The sequence below is a fragment of the Danio rerio genome, chromosome 2, assembly GCF_052040795.2.
Source record: "Danio rerio strain M-AB ecotype USA chromosome 2, GRCz13ab, whole genome shotgun sequence".
NCBI lineage: Eukaryota > Metazoa > Chordata > Actinopteri > Cypriniformes > Danionidae > Danio > Danio rerio.
In genome coordinates, this window is record NC_141022.1 from 767501 (window position 1) to 793925 (window position 26425).

At 40.1% G+C, this 26425-nt stretch overlaps 3 protein-coding genes across 11 annotated transcripts in view; 2 read left to right on the forward strand and 1 right to left on the reverse strand.

Moving 5' to 3' along the window:
• Positions 1–2346, forward strand: part of zgc:113293 — a 19920-nt gene extending 17574 nt beyond the window's left edge. For 2 of the 3 annotated variants that reach the window (XM_088649530.1, XM_087239419.1), the window contains 3 exons: positions 1–252; positions 327–443; positions 1900–2340. The exon at positions 1–252 is cut by the window's left edge and continues 48 nt beyond it. In XM_088649530.1, the coding sequence (XP_088505656.1) occupies positions 1–252; positions 327–443; positions 1900–1919 (389 nt within the window). In that variant the 3' untranslated portion in view covers positions 1920–2340. 3 annotated transcript variants of the gene reach the window in all.
• A 975-nt stretch (positions 2347–3321) lies between these two features.
• Positions 3322–22890, forward strand: dhx30 (DEAH (Asp-Glu-Ala-His) box helicase 30). 6 transcript variants are annotated; one of them, XR_015478030.1, is made up of 22 exons: positions 3322–3501; positions 3576–3691; positions 4357–4467; positions 5229–5380; positions 6150–6258; positions 7527–7676; positions 8324–8476; positions 9488–9757; positions 10028–10228; positions 11001–11402; positions 13046–13124; positions 13279–13383; positions 13711–13886; positions 14115–14321; positions 15588–15669; positions 16739–16932; positions 17087–17237; positions 18689–18846; positions 19034–19137; positions 19382–19521; positions 21293–22140; positions 22694–22890. XR_015478030.1 is itself a non-coding variant. In XM_087240223.1 (21 exons), exons 1-21 carry the CDS (start codon positions 3330–3332, stop codon positions 21580–21582), a joined length of 3522 nt encoding a protein of 1173 aa, XP_087096349.1. In that variant the 5' UTR covers positions 3322–3329; the 3' UTR covers positions 21583–22890. The 6 variants fall into 6 exon arrangements, 2 of the variants coding, with proteins under 2 accessions (XP_087096349.1, XP_087096350.1); XR_015478031.1 differs by having other exon boundaries at positions 21293–21994; XR_015478032.1 differs by having other exon boundaries at positions 11001–11384.
• Positions 22859–26242, reverse strand: LOC570723 (uncharacterized). Of its 2 annotated transcripts, none has more exons than XM_087240303.1 (2): positions 25891–26242; positions 22859–24730 (listed from the first exon to the last, which is right to left on the reverse strand). In XM_087240303.1, the coding sequence occupies exon 2, from the start codon at positions 24646–24648 to the stop codon at positions 23689–23691; it is 960 nt and encodes a 319-aa protein (XP_087096429.1). In that variant the 5' UTR covers positions 24649–24730; positions 25891–26242; the 3' UTR covers positions 22859–23688. The 2 variants fall into 2 exon arrangements, with proteins under 2 accessions (XP_087096429.1, XP_087096428.1); XM_087240302.1 differs by having other exon boundaries at positions 22859–24733.
• Positions 26243–26425: the final 183 nt, after the last annotated feature.

The window sequence follows — 26425 nt, forward strand, 5'->3', positions numbered from 1 at the left end:
CTGCAGGTCAGAAGTGTGTGTTGGTGTGTTCGCTGAGGAACGCCTCGTGGGCGACGCTGTCCTTCTACAGCAGCGGCGGAGTGTTACTGTCCAGCGTCACACACACCAGCAACAACTCGGACCACAGCAGCCTCTCATTACCACTGCAGATCCAGCCGCAGGAGGAGCAAACGTACAGCTGTGTGGCCAACAACAGCATCAGCACAAACACCACACACTTCAACAGCACTGACCACTGCCACACACACACAGGTGACCGCACACACACGCACACACACATATATTCTGTTCAGCAGCTCTGTCATCACTCTGTGTGTGTGTTTCAGAGCCGTCTCCGCAGTACTGTCTGCTGCTGCTGCTGCTGCTGCTGATTCCTGCTGCTGTCGCTGTGACGCTGCTGATAGTGTGTGTGTGCAGAAAACACAGACGAGCAGAGACGCGGAGTGAGTGCATCACTACTAGTCTTTTAAACTCGTACACTACACGATTGAGTGTATGAGTGCCTGGAGGGCCGGTGTCACTGCAGGGTTTAGCTCCAACTTGCCATAACACACCTGCCTGGGTGTTTCAAGCATACATAGTAAGAGCTTGGCCAGTATTAGCTGGTTCAGGTGTGTTTGATTAGGGTTGGAGCTCAAATCTGTTGGACACCGGCCCTCCAGGAACAGGTTTGGTGACCCCTGGTGTGTAGTGTATAAGTGCATAGGTGCAAAGTGTATAAGTGCATAGGGTATAGGTGCATGGCGTATAAGTGCATAGGGTATAAGTGCGTAAGTGCATAGGGTATAGATGCATAGCGAATTAGTGCATAAGTGCATAGGGTATAAGTGCATAGGATATAGTGTGCAAGTGCATAGGGTATTAGTGCATAGTGTATAAGTGCATAGTGTATAAGTGCATAGTGTATAAGTGCATAGTGTATAAGTGCATAGTGTATAAGTGCATAGTGTATAAGTGCATAGTGTATAAGTGAATAGGGTATAAGTGCATAGGGTATTAGTGCTTAGTGTATAAGTGCATAGGGTATTGTGTAAGTGTATAGGTGCATAGCGTATTAGTGCACAGTGTATAAGTGCATGGTGTATAGATGCATAGGGTATAGTGTAAAAGTGCATAGGGTATAGGTGCACAGTGAATAAGTGCAAGTGCATAGGGTATAAGTGCATAGGGTATAAGTGCATAGGGTATAAGTGCATAGGGTATGAGTGCATAGGGTATGAGTGCATAGGGTATGAGTGCATAGGGTATGAGTGCATAGGGTATGAGTGCATAGGGTATGAGTGCATAGGGTATAAGTGCATAGGGTATAAGTGTATAGGGTATAAGTGCATGGTATATAGATGCATAGTGTAGAGCATGGGGTATAGGTGCATAGTGTATAAGTGCATTTAGTATAGGTGCATGGTGTATAGGTGCATACTGTGTATGTGCATAGTGTATAGGTGCATAGGGTATAAGTGTAGTGTATAAGTGCATAATGTGTAAGTGCATAGTGTATAGTTTAGTGTCCAATGCATAGGGCAGGGGTCACCAATCTCGCTCCTGAAGGGCCGGTGTCCTTGCAGGGTTTAGCTCCAACCTCCTCAACACACCTGCCTGGATGTTTCAAGTATACCTAGTAAGACCTTGATTAGCTTGTTCAGTTGTGTTTGATTAGGGCTGGAGGCTGGAGCTAAAATCTGCAGGACACCGGCCCCCCAGGAACAAGTTTGGTGACCACTGGCATAGGGTATAAGTGCATGGTGTGTAGGTGCATAGTATACAGGTGTATAGTGTTTAAGTGCATGCTGTATAAGTGTATAGTGCATAATGCATAAATGTAAACGTGCATGGTGTATAGCGTGTCATTTGGGACACAACTAGTTTGTTTATAATTTCTCCTTGTGTCTTCGTTTTCAGCCGCTGGTGAAAGTGTGTAGCGATGCAGAAACTGAGGATCATGTACAGAAGACAGCCCACACTGATGAAGAGACTCTTATTATGAAAGTCAGATGATGAACTGAGATTTTACTGTTGTATAATATTCAGCCTGTTCCTGTGTTTTATGTCCAGCACTCAGAATGTCTGTCAGGCATAACCGAGAGAGATGCAGATGGTGCGTTTCACTCCTGCTGTAAATCTGATTATCTTCAGCAGTGAAGAGTAAAACAGTGTAATTTATAGCATTGCTGAGAAGAGAAACTAGGTTTTTTTTTTTTTTATTCAAACACATCAGTCCTTCCGTTGTAAATGTGTTTTATTAAGATTGTGTAGGAACGTGTGTATTTTGTCTGGTAATTTATCATTTTCTGTCTGTGTGTGTCATTGTGTTTGTTTTAAATAAATTATTATTAATATTTATATATATATATCATTATTTTGTGTTCTTTTTTGGTCTAAATTTGCACACAAAGAACTTTTTATACACGGTCTCTGTTCTGTATTACATTTGGCCCAATATCAACATATATTGTGGCCTACATCAATTGATATTTACATTACAAACAAATATTCAGGTTGCTTTAACATCCTCTGTGCATTTATCATAATTTAATTTATTTATTTCCTTGCAAAACTAACGACCATTATTCAGTGTAACAGCACTTTATATAGAAGAATCTCATCTGTCTTGTAGAACAAAAATCATCTGATGACAAATTAAAAGTCTCTGTTAAAGGATTGTTGCGTACAAAATACCCACTGATTGTCATCTGAAATAGTTCAACATTGCCACTACCATTGAGACCAGTATCATTTACACACTTAGAAAGTTTTTTTAATTATTATTTCAGAATAAAATAGTGTCATTATTTATTTTACAACCTAGAAGTAATTTTCTGCATTTATATTTTATATAAATGAACATTACACTGCATGAAGACTGTTTTATTTGTAATGTGACTAATAAAATTACACATATTACAATCAAATAAAATGATTGGTGCGGATATAAATTTGTACAGTTTGAGGTAAATTATTAGCTAAATATTTCCCAAGGGCTGTTAAACAGATTTTTTGACACATCAAAACAATATATATATTACAATTATTTATTTATTTTATGTCTTTGTCATGATGACAGTAAATAGTTTAGTTACTTAGCAAGATACTCGACTTAAAGTGTCATTCAAAGGGTTAACTAGGTTTATTAGGCAAATCATTGGCCAATGATGGAATAAATAGTTTTATAATTTTGCACTGTTTAATAATTAAAAACATATTTTACAGCCAAAGAGTATAATAACAAGACTTTCTCTAGAAGAAAAACATAATTCGCGTCTCATCAATCCAGCAGGAGGCGCGAACGGCGGCAAGTGTGGCGCCAAAAGCGGCGAAGAAGACACTCAAACATGGCGATGTCCTCAGCACTCACGCCGCTGCGGGCTCTGCTGTCACTCAGGAGTAAGACTCTTGAAATTAATAAAGACATCAGGTCGAGATGGGCTTTTATTCGTCAGTACAGGTCTAAACCTGATGTCGTCCATACACGTCGTCATTCTCCGCCGGAAACTATTAATAAAGGTAAGAGAAACACGAGCTGTGATGTAATTTTCTTACGAAATTCTGACTGATTTTGGATTTGACCTCTCTGACAGCTCATCCAGATTATCTTCACGCCAAAAACCTGCTGTACAACACGCTGTCCAGATCTGTGGGTCTGTCTAATGTTTCTCAGTACCTCAAGTTCAGCTGCACGGATGGGGAGGTCAAGGTGAGAGAGAGCTGAACCGTGGTCCGGGGTTGCCAGTCCATGGTTTTCCCGAAGAATTGGGCTACTTTTGGTAAAGTCTAGAAGGGATACAGCTGCGGATACTCGCATCAATATCGAGCATACCTTTTGTGACGCTGACAACAATAATTACTGTCTTTACATTAGTGTGAGGGTTGGGGTAGACGTCATATAAATACTATTTAATGAGTAATTTTAAAAATAATTCTCATTATAATGACTGTCTTTACATTACTATGAGGGTTGAGGTAGGGCTAGATGTTTATAAAATAAAAAGGTTTGTTTTGGTAATCAATAAAAGTCTGAGCTTCTGCGTTTGCAGTGGCTCCTGTTGATGTCAGCCTGAGTGCTTCCACACCAACTGTACATAAGCCTCCTTAACAAAATAAAGCCCCGCCCCCTATTTAATATTCTTTTTCGTATGAAGTAATTAATATGGAAATAAATCTCAGCAACTTTTAGTTTATGCAGATTTAAGTCATTTTTATGACAACAGAATCTATAATATTTATTTTGTGAATGGTGATGCCATTTAATTTTTGTTGTTATTGTCATAGTTTTGGGTTATTTTTTTGACTGCTCATTGCGCTGGTTTTGTTATGGAAACCTGGCAACCCTGTGTGTTGACCTCAGCTGATGTGTTTCAGAGGGCCACGGTTACTCTTCTTTGGCCCGTGAGGATCGAGACTGAAGGCTTCGGGTCCCGCAAACAGGAGGCGGAGCGAAACGCAGCAGCCGCAGCTCTACAGAAACTTTGCGTGAGATTTTACTCTCATTACACATCACATTAAACAGTACTACACTATTATATACTATATTAATAGTAAATTATACTCTATTTATTTAATGTATATATATATATATATATATATATATATATATATATATATATATATATATATATATATATATATATATATATATATATATATATTTATATATATAATTATTTTTATTAATGCTCCAGCTTACTGTATTACTATAGTAATATAAACTGTAATAAATACTGTAGTATAATTTAGTTTTAGCTACAGTAAACTGGTGTTTTGCAGTATAATTTTCCCTATAGTTGTAGAAAAGTAGTGTTACCATAGCAACTGTAGAATCACCACAACAGATCAATTACTATAGTTGTTACCATAGCAACTGTAGAATCACCACAACAGATCGATTACTATAGTTGTTACCATGGCAACTGTAGAATTACCACAATAGATTAGTCACTGTAGTTGTTGTTACCATGGTAACCGTATAATCACTACCACAGTGTAGTGTGGTTCAAAAACACTATAGTGTGTACTATAAATGACTATAGTGAGGGACATCACAGCAGTGGTATTACAGTCAGTGTCTGTTACAGTTATGTAAAAGTGTGATTGTGTGTGTTATTTTAAATGTACACTACTTCTCATGCGCTTTAGTCAGTTTTATTGATCTTTTAAAAAGAAGAAGCTCATTCTCTAATAGGCTGTGTTTATGTGTATCAGTATATTATATCAGTATTTTCTGTCTCTATCAGGAGCTGGGAGTTTATGCTCCAGGAAAGCGGCGGCAGGAAGCTGGAATGCTGAGAATGAAAGACAGACAGGCGTCTCTGTTGGACGATGAGGAGGAAAATCATCTCCAATCTCTGCCCATCCAGAAGAAAACACAGAAAGACAGAGCTCACGGGTAGACTAATGCTTTACTCCACAGTTTACCATCTCAGTCTGCATCGTTTCTCTTATAAACAACACTGTGGAGTCGACTGTAAATAAGTAATGTTCACTGGGATTGCTTTACCAGAACAAGCTCAAACAAAAACATTGTTTCATTTAATTTTAATAAACTTTATTGACATTTTACAGTTATGTTTTGTTTGTCTAGTTAATGCAGTTTTATAGGGAACTGATGTAAAATGTTTATGATTTTTATTGTTATTAATAATGAGGGTTTTCACACTTTATTAACAAAGTATTAACTGTCTCAAATACCCTCATGTATGTTCTGTAATTTTCTTTTTAGGCAAATAAAGGTTATTTTATTGTCCTTTAAGTGAAATAACTGAACGTAAACACCAAAAATGCTAATTTTAGAGGAAGATTAATGGAAGCACTTCATGATTGTGAGAGAGTGTGTGCTTTTGTTTATTGTCTGTTGTGTGGTACTGTATGACGTTTAGTGTTTTAGGGCAGGTTGTTGAGATTGTTTCTGGAATTGACAGAATGCAAAAATTAATGTTTAAAGGTGTAAAGTGAGAACTTAAAAAAAAAAAAAGTTCAATAATCTCCAACAGTTCAGTAATAATAAATAAAAACATGAAAAAAAACAGTATAGAAATCTGAAATACGGCAATATATGCAAAAAAAAAACAAACCTGAAGCCATTTTTTAAAACTTTGTAGATCACATTGAGAAAGCCTGTTTGGAGATCATTATATTAGATTGTTGATGTTTTTCAGGCTAGTGGAAGAGGATTCGAGACTGTCAGAGGCGCTGGCCATCTTCCCTCGGCCGAGGACTCTACTGGGAAGTGTTATTCAGGTGGCCACATCCTCCTGTAGAGTCAGGGTGAGTTGAAATCAGCAGATTGCAGTGTAATTAATTCAATTTAAGTTAATTCAGAATATTTAGATATTTAGATGCGAAACAAGACAACAAATCTAAGAAAGAAAAGCACACTGCAAAGAATTGTCTTGGAATTGTCTTTGTTTCTGTCCAATTATCTAAATGTTCTTAAATCAAAAAGTGTTTTCTAGACAAGCAAAAAAATTTTGTTTTAAGAAATGAGTCAAAATTAAGTGAGATTTCCTTAAAACAAGCAGAATAATCTGCCAATGAGGAAAGAAAAATGTTTTATTTTTGACATAAGATTATTTCTCTTAGGGTGCTTTCACACCTACACTTTTGTTTGGGAACGTGTCTCGTTTGCCCAGTTAGTGCGGTTCGATTGGCATATGTGAACAGGGCAATCGCGCTCTGTTCCGCGCCAAAGTAATCGCTCCGAGATCGCTTGATTGAGGTGGTCTCGGCTCGATTGAAACGAACCCTGGAGCGGTTCGATTGTAGTGAGAAAGCGATCCGATCCGAGCGCGGTTGTATCACTGTGTTTTATGGATATGTAATAGGCTTACGGCTATATGAAGAGAGAATTATGAGTAGGGCGGGAAGTTTCGCGAGTCTCCGGATGCCCGCAAACGAGTGATGATCTCCCGGTAATCTCGCGTCTCTCTCCCGGTCCTCAAATAGGCATCATCGCGCACCCTTCTCACCCCTCCCCACCGCGTCTCTCCTCAGACACATCGCGCACCCTGTCAATCACCACCAAACCACCACCTCTCCTGACAGCTGAGCGGGACGCTGCAAAATAAACCCTGACACTCTGACCAATGTGAGGAGAGTTTACTCGCACGTGACTTGTTTTAGCTCTTTTGGTCCGATTAGAAACTTTGCAGTGTGAAAGCGAACCGCTCCAAGAGCAAAGAGCAACAATATAACAATAGTAATCTCTGTTTCAGAACAACTGAATCCATTCACAGGTGTGAACACACCCTTACACCACTGGCAGAATATTTAGCTTGTTTTAAGGAAAAACTCACTTAATTCTGACTTAATTCTTAAATATTTTGTGCTTGTCTAGAAAATGCTCCTTGATATAGGCATGTACTAGAAACCAGACAAAAACGTCTTGATTAAGGAAGCAGGTTTGCAGTGTAAGATCACGCAGAATGATGCTCTGTGCTGGAATCAACAGCAAACTGTTGTTTAAAGCCCTCTGCCTTATTTTTGTTTCTCTGATGGATATTTCTCCATCTGTTCCGCCGTTCTCCCGTATGCAGGATCTGCTTCAGTACAAGACCAGCGGTGGGAAAGTAAAAGTGTGTGAGCTGAACGTCCTCTGGCCGACACCCATGACCTTCACTGCTAGCGGACGCCGCAGACTGGAGGCGGAGGCCAACGCTGCAGCACTGGCCTGTCTGAAGCTCAAGGTTCATTCCAGCATCACACAAAACACACATGTGCTGTTCATCAAAGAGCATCTACCATGTAAAATCAGCCAACCACAAAACAGAATTTGCAAAGAAACTAGGGTTGAAAGATGTGTTCAGGTCTGAGTAATTGATAACCGCTGGAATCAACACTTCTGTATAGTGAGCACAACTATAACGAGGATGCTTCAATCACACAACAGGAGTTGTTTTACAAGACGTAAAATAAGTGTAGTCCCTACGATGTGTGTGTGAAGTTTGAGCTGAGAATGGTTGTTTTCTAACTGTCTAAAACTGAACCCGTTTAGGCTTTGATCCTAATTGTACTGCTTTCAGACACCAAAACAGCTGCAATTCCCTCTGACCCCAAAAGTGGCCTTTTCTGAAGGCTATAATAAATGATTTAATTGGTGTTTTGAGCTGTAACTTCACACACACTACTTCCGGAGACTCCAGACTTACTTTACATCTTTTAAAAGGGGCAAAATTGGAGCCCTTTAGTAATCCTGAGTGCATTAGCGTAGTCTGTGCTGATTCATCAGCAGAATGTCTTAAACAGAATTCAGAGTGACCATAGAGAGTCCAGGTTCTTCATTAAAAGTCATTCGGCTGCAGTGCTTATATTGACTGGTTTTCTCTTCGTGCAGGAGCTGAATCTGCTGGATGAGCAGAATAAGCCTCTGACCCACGCCCGGTACCATCAGGATCAGGTTCGAGAGGCCGGAGAGAGACACCGACAGCCCTGCCGGATGCAGATCCCAGAGCAGCTGGAGCTCAGGATACAGCAGTACCTCTCAAAGGTCAGAGGACACACAGGGTTGCCAAGTCTGCGCTTTTCACACTGAAATGGGATATATTTGAATTAAATTTTCCGCGGCTTTTAAAGTCACAATGAAATCAAAGTTTACTCTTCATATTTTTATATGTATATAGTAGTGCTTGTTGTACATGTATCTGAGCAATTCATTATTGTGTAGATATTAGTTTGCCCCCTCAGAATCTTTGTTTCCAATATCATAACCCTCTTTCCCACCCTCGAAATGATTTCTGGACACATTTAATGCCTTTAAGGTGGGGCCATTGATCATTTAGGGCGGAGCTATCAGTCATATAGGGCGGGGCTATTAATACTTTAGGGCGGAGCAGTCAATACTTTAAGGTGGGGCCATTAGTCATTTAGGGCGGAGCTATCGATCATTTAGGGCAGAGCTATCAGTCATATAGGGCGGGGCTATTAATACTTTAGGGCGGAACTGTCAATACTTTAAGGTGGGGCCATTAGTAATTTAGGGCGGAGCTATTAATCCTTTAGGGCGGAGCTATCAGTCCCTTAGGGTGGGGCTATTAGTCATATAGGGCGGGGCTATCAATACTTTAGGGCGGAGCTACCAGTCCTTTAGGGCGGGGCTATCAGTCATATAGGGCTGGGCTATCAATCCTTTAGGGCGGAGCTGTCAGTCCTTTAGGGCTGGGCTATCAATCCTTTAGGGCGGAGCTATCAGTCCTTTAGGGCTGGGCCATCCTTCAGGGCGGAGCTATCAGTCCTTTAGGGCTGGGCCATCCTTCAGGGCGGAGTTATCAGTCCTTTAGGGCTGGGCCATCCTTCAGGGCGGAGCTATCAGTCCTTTAGGGCTGGGCCATCCTTCAGGGCGGAGCTATCAGTCCTTTAGGGCTGGGCCATCCTTCAGGGCAGAGCTATTATTCCTTTAGAGCTGGGCTATCAATCCTTTAGTGCTATCATAAGCTTCAGTAATTAATCGCAACAAGAAAGTGTTATACTCACTCATGTGCGCGTGTGTGTGTGTGTGCAGTATCCAGTGGAGGCGGAGGTTCAGAAGCTGTGGGATGAAGAGGAGCATCAGTCATCCTCTATCAGTCCAGCTGCAGATGATTATGATGAGGACGAGTTTATAACAGACGCCATCACTAGTAAACCATACCGCGCTCTGCAGCCCAAGGAGGCGGAGCATCTCAGTCAACGCCTCCTCAGCATGTGGAAGAGGGCGGGGCCTGCCCGGGGAGCGGAGCTTCCTGTGGACGCCCATAAAGAGAGCATTCTGGAGGCGGTGAGGTCTTCACAGGTATGCGTGTGCCATATGAGGAGTTTTGATTGTGGATGATTGAAATGTCTCCAGCATCGGCTTTTGAAGGAATATTGTAAACCACTGTTATACAATGACTTGCCTAATTACCCTTACTTTACCCTAATTAACCTAGTTAAGCCTTTAAATGTTTCTTTAAGCTGAATACTAGTGTCTTAAAGAATATCTAGTCTAATATTATGTGCTGTCATCACTTGTAATATGTTCCTCCAACACTGCTCATTACCCTATCTCCGCCCCTATGCACAGGTGGTGGTGATTTCAGGAGAGACGGGCTGTGGGAAAACCACACGAATACCACGCTTCCTGCTGGAGGATGGAGTTCTGAGGGGAGAAGGGGCCGAGTGTAACGTGCTGGTGACGCAGCCGCGGAGGATCAGTGCTGTGTCTGTGGCTCAGCGGGTGGCGCATGAGATCGGGCCCGCACTGCAACACTGTGTGGGATACCAGGTAAGAACTTGCACCCACTCCAGTCCTTACAAAACGTGCAACACACTGCAGTCCTGACAAAACTTATAACACACTGCAGTCTTGACAAAACATACAACACACTGCAGTCCTGACAAAACAAACAACACACTCCAGTCCCTACAAAAAAAAACACATTCTCCAGTCCTTACAAAACGTGCAACACACTGCAGTCCTGACAAAACGTACAACACACTGCAGTCCTTACAAAACGTACAACACACTCCAGTCCCTACAAAACATGCAACACTGCAGTCCTGACAAAACATGCAACACACTCCAGTCCTTACAAAACATGCAACACTGCAGTCCTTACAAAACAAACAACACTCTCCAGTCCTTACAAAACGTGCAACACTCTCCAGTCCTTACAAAACATGCAACACTGCAGTCCTTACAAAACAAACAACACACTGCAGTCCTTACAAAACGTGCCACACACTCCAGTCCTTACAAAACGTGCCACAAACTGCAGTCCTGACAAAACAAACAACACACTGCAGTCCTTACAAAACGTGCAACACACTGCAGTCCTTATAAAACGTGCAACACACTGCAGTCCTGACGAAACGTGCAACACACTGCAGTCCTTACAAAACAAACAACACACTCCAGTCCTTACAAAACGTGCAACACACTGCAGTCCTGATGAAACGTGACAGCTCCTGAGGTAGCTGTTTTAGTTAACAGTAGAGGCTCTGTCCTAGAGCATGATCTTGCATGATCAACTGTATGGTGTTTGTTTCTCCATCAGGTGCGTCTGGAGTCACGTCCGCCGGAGCGCAGTGGTGGCGCTCTGCTGTTTCTGACCCTCGGTGTGCTCCTGAAGAAGCTGCAGTCGAACCCGCGTCTGGAGGGCATCAGTCATGTGATTGTGGACGAGGTGCACGAGCGGGACGTGCAGACGGATCTGCTGCTGCATCTGCTGCGCTGTGTGCTCTCGCTGAGGCCCGAGCTGAAGGTGCTGCTCATGAGTGCCAGCGGCGACTCACAGAGACTGGCGCAGTATTTTGGTGGCTGCCCGGTGCTGCGGGTGCCCGGCTTTATGCATCCCGTGCGAGCGCGGTTTCTGGAGGACATGCAGCTGGAGAGCAGACGCCCTCTGCTGGATATGGGCAGCACACAGTGGAGCGCTGAGGTCAGAGGAAGGATGGGGGTGTGTATGTAGTTAAAGTTGCTATTAATTATTTGTTTATTTATTTATTTTTATTTCTCAATTGACTTTTTCAAAGGACGAATTTTTTAATATTTTTTCATTATTCCCGTTATTTTCTTCTGAAGGAAGTATTTTAAAAAGTATTGATATTTTGGGCCAGTTTTTATTATATTTTATTACATGTTTTTAAATAATTAATTTTATTTCAGGGGTTTTAGACTTCATTTTATAGGACAGTAGCCCCCTTAAGAAATATTTTTATTGCATTTTGTATTTAATTTATTTGATTATGTATTTTATAGTTGTTTGTGTTGGATCTTTATCTTGTAGTTTGAGGCAAATTTATTAAATGTTTTTTGTGAATATTATTTTTTTCAAATATTTCTCAAGTAATCATAGTAATTCCTATAATTTTTTTTCTTGTGGAGTAGTGTTTTTGGCTGGTTTTATTTTATTTATTTTGATAAAAAAATAAATATTTATTAAATTATTTATTTATTATTTTCTTTGGGGGTTTTAAACTTTTATTTTTTATGACCAGTATTTTTTTTACATTTATTTAAATGTATTTATTAATTAATTAATTTATTTTTTTTATTTACATGTATTTTATATTTATTAATTTATGGGTTTTTATTTTTTATCTTGTAGTTTAAGGCAAAATTGTTAAATTGTCGTTGTATAAATACTATATTCATGGTATTTCCTACATATAATTTTTTTCTTCTGGAGGAAGTTTTTTTTATTATTGGTTGTTTTTTATTTTATTTAATTTGTTATTTAATATTTGTTTTGTTTAAATTGAAAAATACTATTTAAATATTAATATTTAAATATTTATTTAGGTGTTAATATATTTCTGTGGTTTAAAGCTTTATTTTATATGACTGTAGCCCTCTTAAGAAATTATTTTAATTAATTAATTTATTTTATGTAAATTAAAAATATTTATTTATTTATTTATTTATGGGTTTTAAACTTTATTTTATATAATAGTAGCCCCCATAAGGAATTATGTCAGATTTTTAGATTGTCTCTAGAACAAACCACTGTTATACAATGACTTGCCTAATTACCCTAACTTTACCCTAATTACCCTAGTTAAGCCTTGATTACGATAACAAAAGAAATGAGTTATTAGAAGTAGTTATTAAAACTATTATACATAACTGAATTTCACAGGAGGGCAGATTATTCTTCAGCTGTACAGCAGGATTATTGTAGTTTTGTATGTTTAAATTAGTTTAAATTTGCTGGAACTTTCGTCTTGGTTTTAGTTAGTTTCATTAATGGTTTTGTTAGTTTACGTCTTTATGTTTTGTACTCATTATATTTAGTTTTAATAAGTGCAAAGTGCAAGTATTTATTAAAGTGCAAACGCAGAACACATTAGTCATTTTTTCAGTGACTCTTGCTCGATTCGTTTAGTTTAGCTTATCATTTATTGTTACTTTAAAAAATTAATTGAACAATATTTTTGAGCAATAATTTTAGTATTACCCATTATTTATTAACTAACTTGTGTAAATAGAGAGTAGGGTGTGTGGAATTGATTGAGCATCATTGTTTAGTTCATGTGCTGAGGATTTGTTATTGTATGCAAACCGCTAATATAACAAAGGTCTGCTCTTATTCTTTAACAGAAGGAAGAAAATAACGTCACTCCCGATCTAGATCTGGTGGCAGACGTGATTGACCACATTCACCGCACTGGAGAGCCGGGTAAAGAGCTGACCTCTGACCTCTTTCAAAACTAAATCAGGATAATCTAGTTCATTAGTTTCCTTTGGAAATAAATGCTGCGTCTCAATTCGCCTACTTACACTACGTCCTAAAAGTGCGATCTGTTTGATTCTCTTCTCGGTCTGCTCTTCAGGTGCAGTGTTGTGTTTTCTGCCCGGATGGCAGGAGATTAAAGCTGTACAGCAGCAGCTGGAGGAAAAACAGGCCTACAGGTCCGGCTCGCAGGTCATTTTGCCATGTAAGAGCTCCATCATTACCTAAAAGAGGATCATAGGTTATTTCCAAGGTTTCAACATTTAAATCAGCCACAGAAAGCAGCTGCATGTGTGTTTCTCTCAACTGCGTACACTGAGAGAAACTGAAAGTAAAACTTTAACGCGTATATAGGGTGCAGTACCTTTAATGTCCAGTGGGTGCCGGGTCAAAACCACTAGTGGCTATATATGATGGTGATATACAATGATAGCCATAATAATTTAGTTTATAATTCTGACTTCAACTGTATAATGTTTTCCAGCTGTAGTGGATGTTTGTCTGTGTCTGAATGTGCTGCTGTTGTCTTCAGTGCACTCCAGTATGGCGGTGTCGGAGCAGCAGGTTGTTTTCCAGCGTCCTCCAGCCGGCCAGCGGAAGATCGTTCTGGCCACAAACATCGCCGAAACCTCCATCACAATCGACGACATCGTGCACGTGGTGGACGCAGGAGTGCAGAAGGAGCAGAACTACGACCCCAGAACTAAAGTCTGTAAAATAATGAGAAATCCTGCACTTCTGTTTATTTTCTGTGTTGGATGTGAAGCTATAATAATTATTAAAGTTACAAAGCATTAAAAAATTATAAAATAAACCATAATAAATACATTCAATTACAATTACAACTGTTAAAGTTACAGTATCTCTCATCTTTGTATGGATAAGGATGCTGAAATGCTGATGGATGTTGTTTTAAGATGAATGTGTTGTCCTCAGGTCTCTGCGCTGAATACCGTCTGGATTTCACAAGCAAACGTGACTCAGAGAAGAGGACGAGCCGGACGCTGTCAGCCTGGACATTCTTATCATCTTTTCCCCAGAAAGCAGCTGGAGCGCATGGAGCCGTTCCCCGTGCCGGAGATCCTGCGCACTCCTCTGGAGAGTGTGGTGATGCAGGCCAAGATCCACTGCCCCGAGAGCAAAGTGAGTCCTCAGATGTACTCTAGAAGAGCGTTTATTTACACTGCAGATCAAACGGAAAAGCAGTGTGCATTTAAAACTAAAGAGCCGTATTTGGTCATGGTTATTCTTCGTTTTGTGGTCATTTTTTACCTTTTCGTAGTCGTTATTCTTCACTTTGTGGTCGTTATTTTTCGTTTCTTTGTTATTTTTGTTTCGTGGTCATTATTTGTTTTGTGGTCATTATTCTTCGTTCTGTGGTCGTTATTTGTTTTGTGATCATTATTCTTAATTTTGTGATCATTAGTTGTTTTGTGGTCGTTATTCTTCTTTCCTTTGTCCTTATTTTTCATTTCATTGTCATTATTTGTTTTGTGGTCGTTATTCTTCATTTCGTGGTCATTATGTGTTTAGTGGTCGTTATTCGTTTCTTTGTCGTTATTTTTCATTTTGTGGTCGTTATTTGTTTGGTGGTCATTATTCTTCGTTTCTTTGTCGTTATTCTTCGTTTCAGGGTCGTTATTTGTTTTTTGATCGTCTTTCAGTTTTTGGTCAGTATTTTTCGTCTTGTGGTCATTCTTCGTTTCGTGGTTGTTATTCGCTTTGTGGTTGTTATTCGTTTTGCTGTCGTTATTCTTCTTTTGTGGTCATTATTATTTGTTTCATGGTCGTTAATCTTTGTTTCTTGGTCGTTATGCTTCGTTTTGTTGTCCTCGTTTGTTTTGTCATCGCTATTTGCTTTTAGATTATTCGCATTTTGTTATCTTTTTGTCTACGTTATTCATTTTGTCAGTATTCTACATTTTGTCATAAATATTTTTTAATTTGTCATAACTATTCATTGTTTTGTCTTCACTTTTTTACGTTTTGTCGTTGTCTTCTTGCCTACGTTACACATTTTGTCACTATTCTTCATTTAGTCTTCGCTGTTTTTCGTTTTATCGTTAATATTCTTTGCTTTGTCAACCTTATACACTTTGTTGTTCGTGTTCAATTTTTGTCATCACTATTTTTTAAATAGATATTGACAAAACAATTTAAACTGAAGAATAATGATGACAAAACAAAAAGAAAAACGATGACCAAGAATACCGTTGACAATACGAATAACTGACAAAAAATATGACAACAAAATTCTTTTTGCCACCGTTGTTCTTCATTTTTGTCGTCATTACTCTTGTTTCAGTTTTTCTTATTGTTTTGTTGTCTCTTTTATTCATATTGTCAGTGTTATTCTTTCTGCTGCAGTATTTTGTCCTCATTATTCTTCACTTTCTTCTTCTCCCACAGGCTGAGGATTTCCTGTCTCAGGTGCTGGACTCTCCGGACACTCAGGCAGTGAGGACCGCTGTGAAGAACCTCATGGACATTGGTGAGTTTTACAGTTCTGTATTTAGTCTATTCGGTGTCGTCTTGAGTCACTCCCCAAAAAGTCTCTAATTACTCTTAATGGTAAGGAATGCGTTGCTTTACTTTTGCATTACTTTCTTACCTTTGTTGAGGCTTGATCTGTATCAGATCTTGCCTTTTACTTCTTCTTTCTTTAAATAGAGGAGCTCTGCAATGAACAACACACTGTATATCCTTCATTTACCTCTAAACAGGGTGTCGCGGGGTCTTAAAGTCTTGATGTCTTAAGTTTCAAAAGCTAAATTTTAGGCTTTAAAATCCTAAATTCACTGAAATATTTTGTTGAAGGTCTTAAATCATTTTGAACAGGTCTTAAAAGATCTCACCAGTAACATATCTCAACTTTTTGCTTATATTTAAGTTTTTTTATTGCAAAAAGATACAACTGAGAACAGCTGTGAGTAAAAACATTTATACAGCAAATTCTCTGAATTAATTTCCTTAATCAGAGAATGAAAACTAAAGCAACACATCCCTTGATAATCCCTACATGCTCGCTAATACACTACCTGACAAAGCCTGGTCATCTATACAAGTGTCAGGAGCACTCAATAATATCCTGACTTCTAGTTGATGATCTGGTGTCAGAAGTGTCTCATATTAAAGGCGAAGGCCTCTAGATTTTGCTGATTTGAGCTCAATAAATCTGATCATGTCTTGATGTTGACTGATTTGATGAGGACAGTGCGCTCTGACTCTGCTCAGACTAAAGTCTTGAACAGAAATAATGTCCAGTATAGAATATAAAGTCCTGCTGCAGTGGAGACAGAATGAATATTGTGTCTGACTCCATCATGAGCTTGGAGGACTGCATCCATACATCTCTGACATGACTCACATCACTGATTAATAAAGTCATCTGGAATGAAGAAGAAAGCTTCAGCAGGATCCCAGAGTTCATCAAGAGTCTCTGTGTTCATCTTCAACACCTCCTCCTTCATCAGCTCAATAATGTTGATGTCTTGGGACTGGACTGGCCAATCCTGGAGCACTCTTTGCACAAAACAAACCTATGTGTGTGTGTGTCTCAGGTGTGCTGGACGCGTCTGAGGATCTGACTCCTCTGGGTCATCACGTGTCCTGCATGTCGTGTGATCCGCGTCTGGGGAAGGTGTTGGTGTTCTCGGCTCTGTTCTCCTGTGTTCAGCCTGTGCTCTCAGTGGTGGCCTGCCTGACCCGAGACCCCTTCTACAACAGCCTGCAGAACCGCACACTCGTCTCCAAGGTCAGGGGAATATATATATACTGTACATCGCAAACACACACGTCTCACTGACAGTCATTGTAAATGATCAGGATTACAGTCATGACCAAAATAATCAGGATTACGATTTGTGTGTTTTTTTTGTATGTGTGTGTGTGTGTGTGCGTGTGCGCAGGCGAAGGCGGAGCTGAGCGGCTCGAGCGGCAGTGATTATCTGGTGTTCAGTCGTGTTGTTCAGAGCTGGAGAGAGCAGCACAGCAGAGACAGCAGACAGGACTATCTGGACAAACACACACTGTCTGGAGCCAGTCTGCGCTTCATCCACGGTCAGACACACACTCACATTGATTGACATACGTAATCATATGTTACTATATGTATATTATGTGTATATATGAGCAATATCACACCATAAGCAGTGCGATGTGGATGTGTATCGGCACTGGTGGGAGGCATGCGTTGGCTCTTTAGTGTCCCACCAGTGCTGATATCCAGCAATATGGCACTGCTACTTGTGTGATATTGTGTCTATACAACAGTTCGGCGGCATAATCGTGTATATAATAAAGAAAATCAAACACGGAGAGTCTAAAAACCCTTTAGTAAGAGGAACTACTTTCTTCCGCCATTCATTCACGTCTAAAGCTGACGTCAGAACAGCAGAAGCCGTTATTAATTCACCAACGTCATTTTAGAGCTAGTGTTTGAATGACTCTCTATAGCGTAATGTGAAGTGGTCCTTCTGGTGTGTGACCCCCTTAAGGTGATGACAAAACAGCTGAATTTGTGAAAATGCTCACATTTTAAGATTATTAGGCTGAACGTGACATGAAATGCCATCCGTCTACAGAGATTTCTCACCAGACTGCTGTTGTGTTTGCGATAAGAAGGAACGAGGCTGAATCCAGCTTTTTATTCGCAGCTTCTTATTGACTGTATCCAGTCCACCTTAAAACCACGAGGCTTCCGTTTTTCAGCTTCTTATTCATGCTCAGAGAACACACTGAGCAAGAGCTTATTATGCGGTTCTGGCGCCATCTTGTGGATAGACAACGTCAACTGTCTTTGGCCGCCGAGCTCTCAGAAATTGTAAATATTTTAAAATAGGCACTATTCTTAACAATTAACTGCATAGTAGCAATCTAAACAACTACATTCTACACTTAAAAAGCATCAAAAGTACATTTTGTTATCTAACAGCAGTGATATTTGTCAAACTGTAGTGTCTCTGCTTGTTGCTGGCTGCATGTGGGCGGAGTAATACACAAAGGGTAAAGAGGCTGTACGGATGCTGATATTACTTTAATATATCACGGCTATCAGCCAATCAGATTCGAGACAGAACTGTTTATATATATATATATATATTTTTATATATATATATATATATATATATATATATATATATATATATATATATATATATATATATATATATATACATACACACACACACACACACACACTCTTGCACACTGTTCATATGAGTGTGTACAGGCTGCATGTCTTTCTCTTTACTGTTAGTTACAGCACCAGATCAACATACATTTATATTTTTGGGATTTGTAACTACATGCGCGCGCGTGTGTGTGTGTGTGTGTGTGTGTGTGTGTGTGTGTGTGTGTGTGTGTGTGTGTGTGTGTGTGTGTGTGTGTGTGTGTGTGTGTGTGTGTGTGTGTGTGTGTGTGTGTGTGTGTGTGTGTGTGTGTGTGTGTGTGTGTGTGTGTGTGTGTGTGTGTGTGTGTGTGTGTGTGTGTGTGTGTGTGTGTGTGTTTAGGCCTGATGCAGCAGTTCAGTGATAATCTGTGTGAGGCGGGTCTGGTGGATCATTCAGCGGAGTGTTTGAGGCTCTCGTCTCCTGTGAACCAGCAGAGCAAAGAAGAGCAGCTGATCACTGCAGTACTGCTGGCCGGACTCTACCCTAACCTCATACAGGTCTCACACACACACACTCCTCATAAGTCAGTGTTTGTGTATGTGATCATGCATTAAATATCTTATGAAGATTCAGATGAAATGTATTGTGTTATGAATAATTGCAATCCAATGAAAGCCAGCGCTGCTGTAAGCTGATCTTCTCATCCGTCTATCCTCCTCATCTGACTCTACTGTACCTGAACAGGTGAAGAAAGGCGTCGTGACCAAATCTGGAAGGTTTCGAGCAGAGAACGTGTCGTTTCGCACTGAGAGCGGGCCTGTGCTGCTGCACCGCTCCTCCGTCAACAGGTCAACACACAATAATCAGCACATCTGTCACACGCTCACTTCCAGAGCTGCAGATCAATGCCATTAGCAAGATACTAATGTTCCCAAAACCTGCCGGAACTACTTTCGTTTATCTGAAAATAACAGCACACCTTAGAGCGGTCATCAGCCAATCAGAATCAAGCATTCAGCAGACCTGTACTATATTGCTGATCAGTGTGATTGTAGTTGTGAATGTTTATGTGTGTGTGTGTGTGTGTTTCAGGGATAAGCAGCACCTGTGGAGTCGCTGGCTCACCTTCTTCTCTGCGGTGAAGTCCAGCGGTCAGGTGTTCATCAGAGACTCCACTGTGGTTCATCCGCTGGCACTGCTGCTGCTCACAGACTGCGACCTCAGCGAGAGAGGTCAGCACTGCAGACACTTCAAAATAAGAGCGCTGTTACCTCTAAATATCCTCCACAAAACAGTACTGTTATCTCAAAATAACTGAGCACTGTTACCTCACAATAACATCTAGATAACAGATAAGCAGTGTTACCCCAAAATAAGCTCAATACAAGAGCACTGTTACCTCAAAATAACTTCAAAATAAGCAGTTACTTCAAAAGTAGCTGCTTATTTTACTTTATTTTATTTTATTTTGAGGGCCGTCATCTTAACTGCACTGGTACATAACAATTAAAGCAATTAACTCAGGATAACTTGGAGCACTTTCCAATGAAAAATGTAAGAATAAGAGTATGGTAACCTCAAAATAACCTTAAAATAACAGTAATGTTACCTCATAATAACTGCATAGTTACCTCGCAATTACCTAAAAAAAATCTCCAAAATAAATGACAAAAATTACAGCACCGTTATCTCAAAACTACCTCAGAATATCTCAATTAAACAGCACTGTTACCTTCATTTTCACAAAATAACCTAAATTACCTTATAATAACTTTAAAAATCCAAAAAACAGCACCGTTACCTCAATTGTCTTAAAAGTACCTTAGAACAACTTAAAAACCTCAAAATAACAGCATCGTCACCTTAAAATTACCTCAAAATAAATTTAAAAACCTTAACATAACTCCAATAACAGCACTGTTACCTCAAAATTACAACACTGTTACCTTAAAATGACCTCGAAATAACTTAAAAATTAAACCTCCGTTACCTCAAAACTACCTCAGAATAACTCAATTAACAGCACTGTTACCTCAATATTACAGCAGTTACCTCAAAATAACTTAAAAACCCCAAAATAACAGCACTGTTACCTTAAAATTACCTCAAAATAACAGCACTGTTACCTTAAAATTACTTAAAAATAACTTTAAAAACCTCAAAATAACAGCACCGTTACCTCAATTTCTTCAAAGTAACAGCACTATTACCTTAAAATTACCTCAAAATAACTTTAAAAACCTCAACATAACTCAAATAACAGCACCGTTACCTCAAAATAACTTCAAAATAACTTAAAAATTAAACCTCCGTTACCTCAAAACTACCTCTGAATAACTCAATTAACAGCACTGTTACCTCAATTTCCTCAATATTACAGCAGTTTCCTCAAAATACCTTAAAAACCTCAAAATAACAGCACTGTTACCTTAAAATTACTTAAATAACTTTAAAAACCTCAAAATAACAGCACCGTTACCTCAATTTCCCCAAAATAACAGCACTATTACCTTAAAATGACCTCAAAATAACTTACAAATTAAAGCACTGTTACCTTAAATGAGCTCAGAGTAACTCAAGTAACAGCACTGTTACCTCAGTTTCCCCAAAGTAACTTTAAAAACCCTCAAAATAACACACATTATTTTGATTTCCTCAAAATAACAGCACTGTTACCTGAAAATAATTCAGGACATGGTTTCTCCAGAATAACTTATAAAATAAGAGCAGTGTTACCTGACAATAACTAAAAAATAACAGCATTTAACTACCGGATAACTTTAAAATAAGTGCAGTGTTGCCTCAAAATTACTCAAAAAGAAGAGCAGTTACTTACACATAACCTGAAAATGAGAGCACCATTACCTCAGAATAAGAGCTCGTTTACTAAGTGCTCTTAACACATATTGGTTTGTGAAGCGACTCTGTTGAAATGGATCAGTGCATGTTTGCTCTGAAATAGTTTTGTAATAATAATTGTGTTTTTGTTTTGTTTTCCTGAAGTTGTGGGAGACCGTGTGGAGGTGGCGTTGCCAGGTCCTGCACTGATCCGATGGGAGTTTTCTCCTGCTGTGTGGGAGTTACTGTGGGATCTGCGCGCTTCAATACAGGCCATGATCTACCGCAAACTCCGTCAGTCTGAATGTAAATCCAGCTCAGAGCAGAGGAAGGACAGTGAGCTGATAGATTTATTAGTGGATCTCCTCAATAACACTGATCCTGACGTGAGCAGAGATCAGGAGGATGCACTGAACTCTAGCAATACTGAAAACGCTGAAGCTGACAGCTGCTAATGCGTGAGTGTGTGTGTGTGTGTGTGTGTGTGTGTGTGTGTGTGTGTGTGTGTGTGTGTTACTGTAAATTAACAGAGTAATGTGTTTTTACATTCCAGCAAAACACTTCTGAAGATGCTCTTGGTTTAAACTGCACTAGTGTGGTGTGATATCTCCCTTTACAGCTGATTTGAGCCAGACAAGTACATTCTGTCATCATTTACTCTCTGCTTCTTTCAGAACCTTTACAAGCTTCTTTCCTCTGTTTAACACTACAGAAGATCTGTTAGAAACCGGTGACCAAAGACATCCATTGTTTTTTCCTACTATGTAAGTCAATGGTTACCGGTTTTCAGCATTCTTCAGAACATCTTCTTTTGTGTTCAACATAGATATTTTGATTACTATGAAGATGGTAGGAAAAAAACTGTAAGTCAATGGTTACCAGTTTCAGCTTACTTCAAAATATCCTTTGTGTTCAACAGATAGATATATTTGGATGACTGTGAAGATATATGGAAGAAAGCTGAAAACCGGTAACCATTGACTTCCATTGTTTTGTTTTTTCCTTCTATGAAAGTCAATGGTTACCAGATTTCAACATTCTTTAAAATATCTTCTTTTGTGTTCAGCAAACAGATATTTTAATGACTTTGAAGATATTTTGAAGAAAGCTGAAAACCGGTAACCATTGACTTCCATTGTTTTTTTTTTCTTAAAATGCAAGTCAATGGTTACCAGTTTTCAACATATTTCAAAATACCTTCTTTTGTGTTAAACAGATAGATATTATGAAGATATTTTGAAGAAAGGTGAAAACCGGTAACTATTGACTTGCATAGTCGAAAAAAAGCAATGGAAGTCAATGGTTACTGGATTTTAACATTCTTCAAAATATCTTCTTTTGGGTTGAACAGACAGGCATTTTGATGGTTATGAAGATATTTTGAAGAATGCTAAAAACTGGTTACCATTGACTTCAATACTAGGAAGAAACAATGGGGGTCAATGGTTACCGGTTCTCAGCTTTCTTTAAAATCATCAATATATCTATGTTGAACATGAAATATATTTTGAATAATGTTGAAAACCGGCAACCATTGACTTTCATTGTAGGAGAAAACAATGGAAGTCAATGGTTACCGGTTTTCAGCATTCTTCAAAATATCTTCTTTTGTGTTCAACACAATAAATCAACTCATACAGGTTTGGAAAACAGTAAATTGAGTATATTTAGATGTTTGGGTGAACGGTCCCTTTGAGAATGTACTTGAGCATGTTGGAGAACACAATGACATAAATAAAAACTATTTATTTATTAGGTTAAAACAGTGCAGCAGTGCTTTATTCTCATTAAATACTTAATATCAATGTTCAGCTCAGTTTCTGTTATTTTGGTCAGCTGAACCGTCACCATGAGTTGTAAAAATAATATAAATAAAATATAAAAAAAAATAAATAAATAAAAATAGCAAAATAAACATAATAAAGATTAAAAATAGCCCAATAAAGCACCAAACTATCAACTATTAGGTTATTTGGTACTAGTAAAGATTTAGAAGGACTAGAGTCAGTTGGTGTTTCTGTGTGGAGTTTGCATTTTCTCCCCGTGTTGGCGTGGGTTTCCTCCGGGTGCTCCGGTTTCCCCACAGTCCAAACACATGCGCTATAGGGGAATTGTCCATGGTGTATGAGTGTGGATGATTGTGTTTTGATGTTTCCCAGAGATGGGTTGCAGCTGGAAGGGCATCCGCTGTGTAAAAACGTGCTGGATAAGTTGGCGGTTCATTCCATTAGATGCCATAGATGAAGCGCGACGGGAGTCTTCATAGACTGACAGAAGCATGACGCACACACTGAAGTGCACCTGACTCAGCTCCGCCCTCTTCTGACAGAGCACAATCTCATTTGCATTTAAAGCGACAGTGACCAAACACCACAATGAGGATCAAAGTCTGAAAGGGTCAGTTTCAGCGAGCTGGAGAACACTATCTGTGTGTATTCTCAGCTCAAACACACACACACACACACACACACACACACACACACTCCACACTTTAAGTAATGGAGTTAAATGTAATAACAGATTAGCGGTGGTCAGAAACGTCCCCCTCCTTGAGGAAGTGCTCATGTAAGTGTGTGAGGCGGGACGGCGGGACAGTTCTGTTTCCTCCTGTGCAGCTGCAGGTTTTTGTCGGTGGTGAAACAGCTCCCGCAGGCGGCGCAGGGATACGGCGTCTCCCCGGTGTGTGAACGCTCGTGTTTCCTCAGCGGTCCCGAATGAGCGAACCCCTGTTCGCAGTGTGAGCACTTGTAGGGTTTCTCTCCGGTGTGAACTCTGCGGTGCTGCTTCAGCTCTCCGACTCGCATGAACGCCTTCCCGCAGTCAGGACACACGTGATTCTTCACCCCGCTGTGGATCTTCAGGTGCTGCTGAAAGTAGGACTTCCAGGAGAAGCTCTTCCCACAGACGGTGCACAGGTACGGCCTCTCCTCGGCGTGCATCATCAGGTGTCTCTTCAGCTGCGAGCGCTGCAGAAACCTCTTGGCGCAGTGTCCGCAGCTGAGCTTGCGCTCTCCGTGCGAGCGCAGGTGTGTGTTCAGGTGGATCTCCTGCTTGAAGGTCTTGCTGCACTGAGGGCACTGATGCACCTGCTCCTCCTGATGGAAGGTTTTGTGCTGCTTGAAGTTGCTTTGGTGAGAGAAGCTCAGTCCGCACTGTGCGCATGTGAACGGCCGCTCTCCGGTGTGCACGCGCATGTGGGATTTGAGGTTGTTTTTGGTGGAGAAGCTCTTCCCGCAGTGTGTGCAGTGGTGTGTGTGCGCGCCCGTGTGGATGTTCCAGTGGCTCTTCAGATTGCCGTTGGTCGTGAATCTCCTCCCGCAGTGCCCGCACTGGAACGGCTTCACCGTCATGTGCACCGCCGAGTGGATCTGCAGGTTGCTCTTCTGTCGGAAGGCTTTGCCGCAGACGCTGCAGGAGAACGGCTTCTCTCCGGTGTGGATCATCATGTGCTCTTTGAGGTGGCATCTGTACAGGAAACTCCGTCCACAGTCAGGACACGAGAAGGGCTGTTTTCCTCTCATTATGTGACCTCCCGAGTTCTGATCTTGTGTTTATTCTGGCTTGTTTGAGTCCAAGATTAAGAATGATCAATGAGGATCAGATCTGCTAAAATATCAAAACAAGAGCAAAACTGGTTATCAATACACACTAGAAAAACATCTATGTGTATATATAATATGTCAAAAACAATAACACTGATCATTCCCAAGCAGAAATTGAGCTGTGTGTGTATATATATATATATATATAGAGAGAGAGAGAGAGGCAACAGTAACTCAAATAAGCACTCGCTACAACCGAGCTCTGCAGAAGAGCATCTCTGAACACACAACACGTCCAACCTTGAGGCGGATGGGCTACAGCAGCAGAAGAGCACACCGGGTGCCGCTCCTGTCAGCTAAGAACAGGAAACTGAGGCTACAATTCACACAGACTCACCAAAACTGGACAATAGAAGATTGGAGAAATGTTGCTGCTCTGATGAGTCTCCATTTCTGCTCACACATTCGGATGCTCGGCTCACAATTTGCCCTCAACAACATGAAAGCATGGATCATCCTGCCTTGTATCAGCGGTTCAGGCTGGTGGTGGTGGTGTAATGGTGTGGGGGAGATTTTCTTTGGGTCCATTAGTACCAATTGAGCATCAACGCCACAGCCTACCTGAGTATTGCTGCTGACCATGTCCATCCCTTTATGAGCACAGTGTCTCCATCTTCTGATGGCTACTTCCAGCAGGATAACGCAGCATGTCATAAAGCTCAATCATCTCAGACTGCTGAACATGACGATGAGTTCACTGTACTCAAATGGCCTCCACAGTCACCAGAGCTCAATCCAATAGAGCAGCTTTGGGATGTGGTGGAACGGGAGATTGGCATCATGGATGTGCAGCCGACAAATCTGCAGCAACTGTGTGATGCTATCATGACAATATGGAGCAAAATCTCTGAGGAATATTTCCAGTAGCTTGTTAAATCTCTGACATAAAGGATTAAAGCAGTTCTGAAGGCAAAAGGGGTCAGGTGTACCTAATAAAGTGGCCAGTGAGTGTGTGTGACGGATTTGACTTGCAAATATATTTAGTTTGAGATGTACAGAGTGATAAATGTTTCTCAAACATATAAAAAGTTTAATGTGAAAATCTCCTATTATATATTGTCAAATAAAGGTGTATTTAGAGGCAGGGCTGTGCTTTATTTGAGGGCATTTGTGTTTGATTTTTCTCCAGTTATCATTTGAAAGAAAATAGAAAACACTCACCTCTGATTTAGCTTTTAGTCTCCTTGTTATTTCAGATGTTTGGCTGAGGACAGACTCATTCCTCAGCTTTATACAGTGATGATGTCTGAGTTCCCTCAACTTCAGCGGAAACAAAACAGCTCGCGGTCTCTTCCTGCTCCTTCACGCACATCTCGCGTTATTCAGCATCAGCGCTGCTTAAATACAAACTAGAGCACGTGATAACATGTCGAATCTCCGCTCGCTCACAACACTGCAGCTGTCAGGAATAATATTTTGGCATTTGTGCCTCAAATACACCCTTCCGAAACACAAACACCGCGCGAGGTAGCGGCGTAGTGTGTCATGACGGACGCCTCGCGGACGAAGAAACAAAATAAAAGTCTTATCAGTCACTCAATAACAACCTTTTCACGTTTTGAATATGTTAACGCTTTCAGAAATGACTTCATATCAGTCTTTATATGTTTTTGATATTGAATTTAAATAAACAATCCCATTAAAAGTAATAATAAAAAATAAATCCTACATTTTGTAAGAACATTCTAAAATAATA

Excerpts from the sequence above, each read along its gene's own strand:
- dhx30 (XM_087240223.1), top strand. The coding sequence starts at position 3,330 with ATGGCGATGTCCTCAGCACTCACGCCGCTGCGGGCTCTGCTGTCACTC. Across the intron at positions 4,468-5,228 it reads CAGCTCTACAGAAACTTTGC|GAGCTGGGAGTTTATGCTCC; the intron begins GTGAGATTTTAC and ends TGTCTCTATCAG. Across the intron at positions 15,670-16,738 it reads GAAGAACCTCATGGACATTG|GTGTGCTGGACGCGTCTGAG; the intron begins GTGAGTTTTACA and ends TGTGTGTCTCAG.
- LOC570723 (XM_087240303.1), bottom strand. The coding sequence starts at position 24,648 with ATGAGAGGAAAACAGCCCTTCTCGTGTCCTGACTGTGGACGGAGTTTC.